Genomic DNA, 13360 nt, shown 5'->3' with positions numbered 1-13360 from the left:
TTGTTTTGAACGGCCCATGTTGATAGGTCTTTAATGAGAAAAATATTCTGGCGCAGAAGCAATGTGCCACATGTTTTCAGTTAGCTCGGAATAAATAGGAGAAGAATTGTATAGGGATAGAGAAAAAACAAAACAGCACAAACAAAGTGACACATCAGCAAGCGCACGTCACAGTGCTGCGCCCACTGAAACAGCACAATCACCACAAATGACAAATTGAAAACAGAAACTGGAGCGGGTGGATTAGTACTTTAAGTGAATGTATAAATATCCCCTCTTTTTCTTTCTGTTGCTTGTCGGACTGCGAGTGTAACGGTTTCTCGTCCAGCTGTTGTGATTTTTATCGCATTAAGTATCATATCTTGACAAATCTCTCATGAGACTCAAGCAAGAATTTCACAGTTGCTGGAAGGGAGCAGCGTTTTTAATAAAGCTGCGTTTCATTTTCGCCTGCTGCTCCCCTGGACTCTCTCTCTCTTTCTATTTGGCCATTACTCTCTCCATCGCAGCACTGGTCTTGCAGGCTGTAAATCACAATTAGGGGGTTCATTAGATATGGCTGATTTATTAAGACCCAGGGCTTGTCTCTGGGCCTTTCAGCCGTATATTAGCCAACTACAAGATCTCATACATAGTTATGAGACATGCTGTTTACTGTATGGCATATAGGGTCATATGCCAATAGACATTAATTATTGACTAAGACTCCATAGGTTAAATTAATAGCAATCCAGATGATAAATCATTTGCATTCGTATTTTTTTTTTTTTCTGTACACAGCACTTCTGACTGCATATCCAAACATGTATCTTTCAATAACAACAAACTGGCAACCACATTAAAAATCTGTCTCCATTATCAGCGGGCGATCCAGCATTTGAAAGGGAGCCAAGCATTTTGGAGCCTCATCCAAAGGCTTTGACAAACATACTCCGGAGCTGCTTGCCCTCTTCAACACGCGCACATAAATTTTGGCATGTGTTCATATCACAGTTACTCCAGTCTTAAGTGTCCCTGGCTCACATAATACTGCTTTGTTTCCCCTGTAAATCAAAGTGCATTTATCGCACCACGTATCAGCTACTGTCAACAATCTCCTGTAAACTCACAACCCAGATAAGGTGCTGTAGACGCTTTCATGTCAAAAAGGAATACAGTCTTATTGTGCTACAGTGCATGTGTGCAAATAGCCCATTTTCTGACCTGCTATTGCTGCTCTGCCCAGTTTAAATGATAGAGTTTCATAAAGTACATTAACTTCAGAAAGGCAAAACAAAAGCATCATGAAACTGCAATCAACAGCTTTTGATGTCCAAAACAGCCACTCATTAACTGGGCCTGCATTCAAAATGATTTCTCTCTCTTTATGTCTTTCTCTCCAGCATGCCTGTTCATCCTCTGGCACCTCATGGGCCGGATCACTAAACCTCAAGGGGAACTATGGAAATAGTTCTGGATTAGTTACAGCTTGAACAGGTGAGCTCTGACTTGTTCAGGCCTATTTATAGCGAGTGTGAAATCCTATTGTTAAGACTAGAGGAGGGTTTACTGACACAGAGTAGACGGGGAAGAAGAGGTGGAGAGAAAAACAGTGTTGGCTCAGTCAAAACGCTTCCTGTTCTTAATCTCTACACTGATCTGGTCGTAGATCAAGTCCAATAACACATACATGCCTGGAAGGTGACATAAAGATAAACATCACCTGTGTCAGGTGTGTGTTCTTGAAAAGAGCTTGAAGAACTAAAGGATTTTAATGATTTTATCATTTTTTATTTTATACAAGGATTTCCTTTTTTAGCCTTTTAGTCAGAACTTTCTCAACATGAATTATAACATCCTTCAACAGAACTCAAAAAATAAATTGAAAAAAAAGTTCAAATTTAGGCTAACAATTAACAATTATTTTTTTCAATTATCATTTTGTCTGCCAGTTATTTTCTCAAGTAAACAGTTAAGCATTTGTTTTTTGAAAAGTTGTGAAAAAGGTGCATCCCAAACTTCCCAGAACCCCCTAAAAATCCAAAGATATTCAATTTACTGTCGTGTAGGACTGAGAAAACCAGCAAATAATCACTTTTGATGAACTGAAAACTGTGTGTTTCTCTGCACGTTTGCCTAAAAAATAACTTAGTTGCTGGTTAATTTTCTGTTGAGCTCTAATTCACATGCATGCAACCAACTTTTGACACTTACAGTAAATGCAGCATTTAACAGTAAGTGTAATTAAAGCTTTCAAGCACGGGCACGTATCCTCACACACACTTTCCTCTGGCTGACTCCAGGTACATGACTAATTGACGGTGACAGAGAACAAAGGAGAAGATTAGGGGATTGAGAGTGTGACACACAGCCACAGGTCAGAAGGACAGTTAGTCTTTAACTGTAATTACGGGCGGGCAGGTGTCACCAGAGGACGCAGCCACAGCTGACACCTCCACTCCCTGCTGGGCTGCTTGTTCCCATCCCAGTGGGTCAGGTCTGCTGAGTGCACGATGTGGATTCCAAGACATGGACATGCCTCACCACCAGCGTCATTCAGACTAATTTAGATACATTTGTTGAGCAGACAGAAGAGGAAGAGATTAAGCAGGACTTTAGTGGAAAAGTGACATGAAGTCTGTCAATGTGTCAGAACAGGCCCTAGCTTGACAAACCTGAAGAAATAAATATTAAAATCCAATCAATGCCAATCACTATGCCTCACTGCTTTTATTTTTATATTAAAAAGAAAAGATTGTCGTTGTTGCTTCCTGCCTTATGTTTAAGTTTATTTGTGAATCAAAGCCTTGAACTAAAGATCATGGAAATAATTCTAATTTCCAAGCCTATAAAAAGTTAATTCATGCTCTGAATTACTGCTCAATTGTCCACTTGTTATCTTTTGTGCTTTGAGAAACATTGTGTCATTAGTTTTAGTTGTCCAGCCTCTTTATCAGCGTAGCCTCTAATTGCTCGACGGCTCGGTTGATTTTGAAGCTAACCAGGAGCGATGTCATCCCTCTGCTCTCCCTACAATGGGGCTCATTGGATTAAGTTCGAGCAGGCTTTGTTAAAAGCTGGTGCAAATCTAATCAAGGAGGAGACCTCAATTATGCTAGCATGTACTTAAACGATCAGATCACTAAAAATGGAGGAGGGGGTTGGCCAGTGTGGGAATGCAATCAGCAGCCATTAAGGTCAGTTAATTTTGGCTGATGGCAGCTTTAAAATGAGGTGCAGGTTTTTTACTGTAATGGGAATACTGTAATTATGAGGATGCAGTGCTGTTAGTGCTTGGTAGCGAGCTGCATTCAGGGTCAGTTAAGTAGTCTTCACAAATGGGAAGCTGCCACAAGTCTCTTAGAAACAGGTGTTAGCATTGCAGCAGAGACATTGTTGAGGTGGTGCTTTGTGTCCCAGCCTCACACAGAAGCGACTCAAACACAAGCTATTTAAAAAAAACCTCTGTTTTTAATGAACTGTTGAAGGAGACCTGCTGAAAACAACTTTTTTCCAGCTAAGGCATGTTGAAGAATGTAACAAGCTGAAGAAGCAAATTGTTTGGAGAGAATAATATGCTGGATCACCATGATCTAAGGACCAGGTGTGGCGACCTTTGTAGCCCAGAGCACAACAGCTGAGATTGACCCTGACCTCTGACCTTCATGACCCATGACAGTTAAAACAGGAAGCAATTATCCTGAATGTCAGCAAGTCGGGCGGCATTCCTCAACAGGAGGCCAGAAGTCCGAGCAGATTGTCACAGTTGTCACCGGAGAAATGAGAAAAAAGACACAAGTTTAAACACGCAGAGTGAATGTAGCTGAATACACACTCACAGATACACGCAAGCTGAGTTTCTGTCCAACTTTGTTATTGCCAGTTGTGAAAGCTGATTAGGAACTTTGTTTCAAATCATCTCACACTTTTTACACTCGTTTTTTTATCTATGAAGACATTCTTTAATAGCAATAGAAACACTGAATTATCTTCATTTCGCAACAGTTTACACAGTCAGGAATGGTGTGAAAATAAACTAGTTGTGTTACAATTACTCATACATTTTTGAAAGATTTCTAACCGTATCTGTTGATGTGCAAATCATCTACTTTATTTTTGTTTTGAACCTGTTGTTGTTTTGAAAGCACAATTGTTTATGCTCAGTCATCATAGTCATAACTGATTTCCCCCCCAAAAAATAGAAGATTAAAGCATCACTGTAAGAAAGAATTCAAGAACACATTTACTTTCACCTCACTGCAACATTTTCCCTGCTCTCCTCCAAATTCAGTCCCGCCTGTTCCCCGTGTACAGTTCTCTCCACCCTGCCAACTCCTACACTTGGGCTGGGTGTGTGCGCGCGTGTGTGTGTGTGGCATGTGCTTTTTCTGAAACATAGCTAGTCTTTTTTTTCATCATAAGGTTTATACTTCAACAAAATAAAATGTCATGTCACAATTTGGTTTTAAAATCACAAAAAATATATATTTTAAGTGCAAAGATTGTGAACAGCGTGTGTGTGTGTGTGTGTGTGTGTGTGTGTGTGTGTGTTGAGGAGCCAGTTCAAAAAGAAGAGGACGAGCAAGTCAAACACAAGGCAAATGCCAATAAAAGGGAGAGTCATGCACCAAGATGAGTGAAATTTGGAAGCGTACTTCTTCTTCTTGGGACCGGTTTCACCCATTTTCAGCAGCAAACTGAGCAGAGCGGTGGGGCTTACCAATCAGGAGCACAGCAGGAGAAAGGGCTCCAAATAGGGAGGCTCTGGCTAAAATGTTTGCAGGAGTGTTTGCAGGTACGCTGCTGAAGACATGCTGACCCAAAAAGTCTCGTCAACAAATGTTGCACTCATATCTCCCTTCTTACTCTCCCTATGTATGCATTTCATCATGAAGAACCCTGTATCCAACGCATTTGAGGGCAACAAGCGATGTGTAAGACACACTTGTTGCACAATATCAAAATGTGCTCGCATAACATTTAAAAATAATTTCCCATCGCAAAACATGTCAGTTGACAAACAAACTTTAGTATTGTGTTGTTGGAGGTTTGACAATCTTCTCCAGGCATATTGACTCATCACCAGGAGCAACATGCCACAAACAGGGACGCTCCCTCTTCCCACCTGCCAACACTATCCACTGCTTTTACTCTACGCCATCAGATCATCCCACATTTCATACTCAAAGTAACTGACACCACGATTCCCGAAAAGTATATAATTTTCATCTTGGAAAACATGACCACCTGGGGGAATCTTTACATAAAGGCATAATGATTTCTCCTCCCTCCGCTGTCGACTGCAGCGGAGAAGACCGGCAGGCACCACTCGCCACTTCCAAGTACGAGCGGTAGTGTCTATGTGAAGCAAGTGTTGCTGAAAAGGAGCATGCATCCCAGTTAAAGACCCTCTCCCTGGATAAATCAAAGGTTAAAATATAGATCCATCCTAGGGCTGCTCTCCTCCTTCACCTCCCTCCTCCTTTCTCACTCTGCCTCCTCATCTAGCCTGTGCATTACCTCATCAGAGGAGGATCTGCCTAAAGCCGCAGCGGTCACACAACAGACAAAAGCGCTCATCTCCAGGAAGCCGCTGCCGCTGCCTGTGGTTTTGGAGAGAGGAGAAGAGAGGGGAAAAAGTGACTCAGCCCCACGGCTCCTTTCTTCTCTCTGCCGACTTAGGGATAAACGGAGGGATAAAGCACAGGGGGAGATAATATTTAGAGCAGGCCCCATTTCAAGGGCAATAGAAGAGAGAAAGTGGGGTATGAGCTTGGGTGGTTTGGGAAGTAGCCACGAGGGTCGTTCTATACTGTTGCTGGCAGAGGGCCTCGCACCGTGGATTAATGTGTAAGTGGGGAGGAACCGCTGCTGGCCCGGCCCTGCCTCTAAGCCCCAGCCGCTGCAGCTCCACGAGCCTCTTCAAAGCAAACCAGATGGGCCTCAGACGCGATGTTGATGAGGCATGAGTGTGCAAAACACAAACACGCATGCAAGCACAAACACAAATAAATTGACACAGACACAGCTTGGAAAACAACGACAACGACAAACATAACACACAAACATATGTACTTGTCGCACATGTGCGGGTGAGCAGGCACGCATGAACGAATGTGCCGACTTGAAGCGTGGCCGTAGCAGATCGCTCAAGTTCAGCTCCCTTTATCCCACATCTAAATGGAGCTCTTACCGCAAACTTGCAAGGCATTCTGTCCACTCTAGACGTAAGTGGACGTTTCATATGTGTGGACAAATCAGATCAATTAGCTAAATGTCCAAGCTCAAGAGGACATAATAACTCACTGTTAACATAAGGTTAAGTACTGAGAAACGACACTAAATTTTGTTAGTAGCGCTGATTCGTCTTACACTGTAACGCAGTCAAGTTCACATACAAAGCCAAAGTAAAAAGCAGAGAAGGACATTGTTTTTGGGTGAAGCCAAACAGGTAACCTCAGTGGATTCATTAGCTCATTAGCTCATTAGTTTACCACAAATCAGCCCAATGATTGCTTGCTGTCTGGTCACTTTTCTAACTCTTTGCAAATGACTGCCATTACAGCAACTATGTGTTACAACAGAGCTCTGCAAATAGGCCTGTAATGATGTATGAAGAGGCTGAAATGTTTTCTCAAAGTCTTTCCAACTGCTACTTACAGCTGTATTTAAAGGAGAAGTTCAACCAAAAATTAACATTCAGTCATTATCTATTCACCTCCATGCCGATGGAGAGTCAGGTGAAGTTTTGTAGTCGACAAAACATTTCTGGAGCTTCACAGCAGTGAACAACAGTATTGCATTCTCCAAGCCACAAGGCTATCTTGCTGTGAAGTTTTAGAAATGTTTTGGGGACTACAAAACTCTCCATGGACATGTGGGTGAATAGATAATGACTGAATGTTTGGGTGAACTTCTCCTTTAAGATGTTGCGAGTTCAGCATATACTGTACATCTCTGATGATATATCTATAAATGCCATGCTAGAGCAACACGTTGTGTAAAGGGCTAAGTGAGCTGGGATTTCATTCTCCAAGTCGAGCACTAAACAGATTTTGGATACACAAATAAAAATGTGGATGCAGTTCTCCACACTCTGAAGGTAAACACACTGTAACCAATATGAGCCTGCTTCAAGACAGATTTTGTGAATCGTCCAGTGATTTCAGATCATCTGAAACATTAGTCATAGACACATCGCAGCTCTTCTTATCAAAGCCATTAGATACAGTATAAGTCAAGGCCTTGATTTTTTTCAAATACTCCAACACACAGCAGTCTCTTCCTTCCACAGTCCTATAAAACAAAGATACCATAAATTGTTGCTGTCACGACACGATCGGTCCCCTATAAAGACTGTAATTTTGTTAGGAGGGTCCACTTGTCATCTTACCGCCATGTAATTAGATTTGAAAAGCAACTGCATGTTAAAAGAGACAATAATGTGATTTCAAGTTTCCAGATGAACTGATGAAATTAAGAGAGTCTGATGGAATTACAAGGGGCCTTTTTGTCCGGTTTTCCCCAATCATGACACAATTACAGATTATACAGAGGGGAAAAAAATGGATGGTAGGCAATAACTGTAATGTTTACTTTATTTTATGCTGTTCAGCCATAAAATATAATCTTCTGTTACCAGATTTTACATCAGTTAGGTGCACTAGATAATGGTTCTCAACACTTTTCACATTCAAATGCTTAAACAGCAGCTATGGCTACTTGTGCACAATCTGACATTATAATTAATGCTGTCCAAGGCCCATCATTGAAACTGACCAATCATGTTTTTGTAATGTCATAATGGCTAAATGACTCTGGGAAAAAGAACACTGTGAAAGGGTTTATTTCAACCCAAACCATGTTTTCCTGAACCAGAGTATTTCTTTGCCTAAACCTAGTTTCTCTTTTTTTCTTTCTGTTTTGTTGGTCTTGAAACAACATTAATTATGATGTTCTGGGACAAACACCATCATGGTGATATCCGACACACCGTCTACTCTCAACATCTTGCCACTGGTTGAATCGGTCAGAAGGTTCTGGCCAGCTCAACTAGATTGAATCTTCCTCCTCAGATTATGATATTTTAAAACTGTTAAGAGGAATATAAGGATTTCAAAATGCAATAATTCACAAGAATAAAAGGGGCAAAGATTTATCCAAGATCTATCTTCTGACTCCTTAATGGGTCTGAACCTCCAGGTAGTGATACAAGACGATTTAAACTAGCCATAAATCGAGTCTCTGAAAATTGACTCCCTGACCCACCAGCAGGACACTGATTATTAACCACAACAAAACACTGACGCTCGTCTGTCCACTCTGCGAATGAATTGCCAGTGAGAATCAAACAGGCCACTTGTTGACCTAGCAGTGACATGGCTCAAGGGCCACTAGAGAGGGCCTTAATAAGTATTCTTAAACAGGGGGATTAGCCAGATGGTCAGATCACTCTTTTCTCCAACCTCTCCCATCTGTACATTTCATATGTCCCCTGTCTCTGCTGAATCCATTGAGATCGGCCACTGCGACCTCACCAGCTTAATTTGGGCTAGTGTTACCTACAGCACTATTTGACTCCAGATATAATCTTTATTGCTCACAGAGAGAAAGTCCATTAAAAGGCATACTGTAGGTCCCGGCGCTGAAAGGTTCCTGGAGTGATGCCTGTGAGAGTCTTTAAAAGACCCCTTTCTTCACCCAAGTGAAAGCAGCTATTGAGGGTGCACAGGGCAGAATACTAACCGGAGTGGAGGTCTGAATTTGCTGTGAAACAAATCAAAAGCGTTCTGTATGTGCCGATGGAGGAGAGAAAGGCAGCGGACATGCACAGAGTCAGCCACAGTTTTGCTTACATGGACACACACACATACACATACGCACACTAGACTTTGCGTGCTGCTCTGTTAACACAACCACAGCAAAACGAGGTGTGTTCAAACACCAGCAGGAGAAGCTCTGTTCAGTTTCAAGGAAACAATGATGTAGTTCTCTATGAGAGATTCTTATCAGCCATTTGGTGGAAGCAATCATCCAAAGTGCCTAACAATGGCACAAAAGAATGAACAAGCTCACATTGAGGGAGATCAAGGAAATAAGTATCATTTGTGGGAATCAATTAGGGAGACTTACAGGAATAAGAGACTTCGACTCCAACACCCTCTTCTCACTTGAGGATAACTTTAAAATTCATGAACGTCACCTGAAAAAGAGGAAAACAGAAGAAAATTATTATTATGGCCATGTGTATTTCAACTTTTGCGTGTATGTTTCTCATCAGCAGCATCGATTAAAGGGTCATTTCATCTCAGCTACTTCTTACATCTAGTAGATTCTAGCCATACAGATTAATAGTTTTGCTTGATTTTTTGTCCGGTTGCAGAGAAATTCAATCTCAGTTTTCACTGTACTTTCTACCAAAGAAATAGCAGAGACGCTGTTTCTGGAAGAAGATGTTGCTGTTAAATTAAAAAACAAAAACAAAATTCCTTTCAAACCTACTGGATTGGGGTTTGAGGCAGCAAACTTAGAGACAGATATCTTAGAGACTGGTTAAGTACAACCAAAACTATCCTGCTTAGTCACCAGAATAAAATGTTAGCATTTCACATTTCTACAAACAATGGATACTTTCATTTTTGTACTTTTTATTTCATTCAATTTCTACAAAATGGTCATACTGTGTTCAGATTACATGTATTTGAGCTGACTTTTGTGCCACGAGGTGGAGGGGTTGGTGGTGGCTAACTTAAACTTAAAGTTTCATTATATCAAATGTAAAGTATCAACATGTCCGTGGTTTGCGGAAAGGTACACTGCCAACCTTTATTGTGCAGACTTGGTTGAAATATCTGCATGGCTGGATCAATTTTTATTATTAATTTGTGTGAATTAACCCTTTGAATGAAGAGTGTGTTGCCAGAGGAATACATTTCAATGAATGCTGACCAAATTCTTTGCATCCTGCCAACAAATTGAGGTTTGACAAAGTATGAAAATTTGAATTGGAAAGTGTTTTTGGAGCCCACTGAATGCACTCTCGACCCACCTGAGGTCCCTCTGTAGTGGATGTTCAAGACAGAACAGAGGTCCTGTGTCAAGTCCACAGCAGAGCCAACAGAGGATCAGTGTATTTCTCACACAGCACTTTCACTGAACAAACACTGGCACACACGCAGCCACGCAAAGTCTAACAAACGACAAAAAGCGCGATTCTCGGATGACGCTTTGAAGTCGAAAAATTGGCCGCAATTTGTCCTAATACAGTTAGTGATGCCTGATATTTTCTTTCAAAATTGATTCCAATAAGGGCAGGAAAAGTAATCACTCTTATCAGATGGACAGCTAGTCATTCCTGGGACGGGCTGGCTTAAACAGTCCACTCTGAGAGCTAACCCGGGGTCAGTCTTATTATAGCCTCACACGCACACAAGTGCACACAACAAACAGCCATTTGCTAAACCAGAGGTCGAGGAAAACAAATAATAACATCAAAGTGGTCAAACTGCTGATGGAGTACTTTGAAGGTACCGTGTTCAGGACGGTACCGCCCCGAGTGGGCCCCAAATTGAGAGAGGATGGGATCTAGTCTTAATTGAGAGTGGGAGGCTGCTAATTAAAGAAAGAACTGAAGTGGATGAGGAGAGACTTAAAGAGAGAGGCTGCATGCACACAGACAGGCAACACAACACAGCACAGCAGCAGTTCTCTGACACAACGCATCATGACGGCGCCTTAACACAACTTCTAAGTTGCACAAAGAGCACAACACAAACACGCCTTTGATTCCACAATTTGAGGCTAATTGAGAACAATGAAGAAAAAAGCAAACACTGGGCATGTATGATCTTTTATTCATGTCTTTAATCAACCAAATGATTCTCTCTCAGATGCATTTTTTTCTCTCAGGGCACAATTAAGAGCAATACTGACCAGAACAACTCAAAGGCTTGTACACTAAGAAGTTCTATGATAATAATAATGATAACAAATAGTCGGCAAAAACACACTTGTGTGGAACACCCCTGTGAATACTTCTGTGAGATGCAGCTTCTTTATTTTTTCTTTTTTTGTGGAAGAAGCAGAATTGCCCGACAAAAGCTCAGAAGCAAACGACTCTAAAAGCCACCTCTTCAATCCCCTGAGCACCGTTCACACTCTGCGGCTCTCGATGACCCGTCTGAACACGTTCCAGATGTCTGCAGAACCAGTTATTCTGTTTCCTCTCCTATTTTTCTTTTTTTTTTGAACCCCCTCTCTTCCCTCCATTCCTCCGCTCCACACGCCCTGCCACTCATCTGCAGATGGCAGATCTGACACCTGGAGGATGCTGGGTAATCAGAGAGACAGCTGGCTGCCCTGTAGAGGAGAGTTGCTGCACATGCTCACACACATGTACATTCTGCAACGGCCTTGTGTGCAGGCATACGGTCGCATTCACACTATAACATGCATGGATTCTGCACAAAGCAGCCCATGCTTTTCTGCCTATTCTGACATATTCATATAGGTAATTACACGACTGTATTTGAAAAGGGCACTTCCACTTAATTCCACTAGAATTAGTGTATTTTGCATGGTGGATGGGGATAAAACATTCTTAGATAATAGGTCTAACTTACTGTGTGCAGTAGAAGTCACTGAGGGTGTGGCAGGAGAGTTTATGAATATAGATTTCAATACGTGCCCCAAAAGCGTTTCAAGCTCGTACATGTGCATATCAACCCACATTTTTTTTTTTTTTTTGAAAACTGAAACCAAAGAAATGGCTGGGTGACGATTCAGTGTTGTCATCTTTTGGCTTTAAGTGGAATCATATGATCATGTCGTGTTCAAATGAATGATTCTCACAAACTGTAGTAACAAAGTAAACATTTTTGTTTTTTACACAAGTAAGAGCAACCCCAAGTCCAAACAATTTGGGACAGACAGAATAGGAGAATGTGCTAATCCTTTCTGACATACACTCAATTGAAAACATTACAAAGACTATATATAATCAACAACCAGAGGCGATCCAGGCACTCCAAACGAGGAAAAGTTTTAAAGCGAGGAAGGAAATATTAAAAAGCTGTTATTAAAGTCGCCAAATCATTAATAGGCTAGACAAAAGCCAACATTTTGACCACTAGGTCTCTTTCAGGGCTCCAAAACAACCACTGCCGTGATGGAGACCTAGTGGTCAAGACATGTTGGCTTTTTTAATGAATGGCTTTCTAATGACTTGGCCACTGAGAGAAAGGCTTTTTAATATTTCCCTTCTCGTTTAGGTACTTGTGCCTGGATTGCCTCTGGATTTTGAAGTGCTCTTTTCTTGTTTTACAAGAGCACACAACACCATGTCCTACAATATCTGCATTGTGTTACATACATCAACAATATATTCAATGTTTTACCTCGTTAACTTAATTGATTTTTGTAAATATATGATTATTCTGAATATGATGTTAACAGTTTCAAACCAGTTGCGATGAGCAACAGAAGACTGGGAAAGTTGTGAATGTTAAAAAAACACCTGTTTGGAGCACTCCACAGGTAAACAGATTAATTGGTAACAATTTTTGTTTTTCTTTAATTACGTTTTACAGCAACGTTTTTGGAATCACAGTTGTAGCTTTTTTCTGATGTAAAATATGAAACACAGTTCTCTAACTCAATATCACTGTCAACAATTTATGCTATTATGCAGCTGACTCACAAAATAACTAGTTAATTATGTAATTTAATATTATATATGATAATATAGATAATATTCATGTGCAAGATGAGTCAAAAGCAACACATACACAACACTTGCTTTATGTGTTTTTGAGGAGCAGGGAATCAAATCCCCCTCAAAAAGAGCAATTCCTGCACTCTTATCACTTCTGCATTGATATATTAGAAAAGGTTGATGTTTCAGTCACAAAGTTTGATATAATATTTGAAAATATTGATTCTTTTTTAATAAATCAATGCAGAGGTTGTTAGTGTTGCAGGAATAAGTCTTTTTCATTGGATATTGCAAATATTCACACTGATTTTTCAAAGATAGATTTTTACTATTATCATGATTTTAACTTCAGCCATAACACCTGATCCTAAAGGCACAGAACCAAAGAGTAAAAATAAGAGGGATGACATGAGGTGTTGCTCCCTGAGTTACAGTACTAGTCACAGGAACCGTTTAGCACTAAAACAGCCCCATAAAGACAAGCTGACACACACTCTCAGACAACAAGCCCACGTTAAATATCCTCTTGTTTTATTGTCACTTTTGCTCTTCCTCCCTTGCATACACTCTCTTAAAAGGTCATCATGGTTATTTTTCTGTATTTCTCCATCTCACTCTCCCATGTACCCAGTCCCAACCATTGCTCTTCTCCTCCACCTCTGAGGGGGA

General features: G+C 40.9%; 1 protein-coding gene across 5 annotated transcripts in view; it reads right to left on the bottom strand.

The window, feature by feature from the left end:
- The window catches only part of LOC311263664 (transcription factor SOX-6-like), a 115641-nt gene that overhangs the window by 88099 nt on the left and 14182 nt on the right, over window positions 1–13360 (bottom strand). For 3 of the 5 annotated variants that reach the window (XM_084363887.1, XM_084363891.1, XM_084363888.1), the window contains exon 1: window positions 3634–3749. In XM_084363887.1, coding sequence (XP_084220013.1) covers window positions 3634–3653 — 20 coding nt within the window. In that variant the 5' untranslated portion in view covers window positions 3654–3749. Of the gene's footprint in view, window positions 1–3633; window positions 3750–9111; window positions 9182–13360 lie in introns of those variants that run through there. The other 2 variants (XM_084363890.1, XM_084363889.1) reach the window with 1 other exon arrangement.

This window comes from Pagrus pagrus (assembly GCF_965226575.1).
Source record: "Pagrus pagrus genome assembly, chromosome: 10".
Classification (NCBI taxonomy): Eukaryota; Metazoa; Chordata; class Actinopteri; order Spariformes; family Sparidae; genus Pagrus; species Pagrus pagrus.
This window is presented reverse-complemented; position numbering and strand designations above follow the sequence as displayed.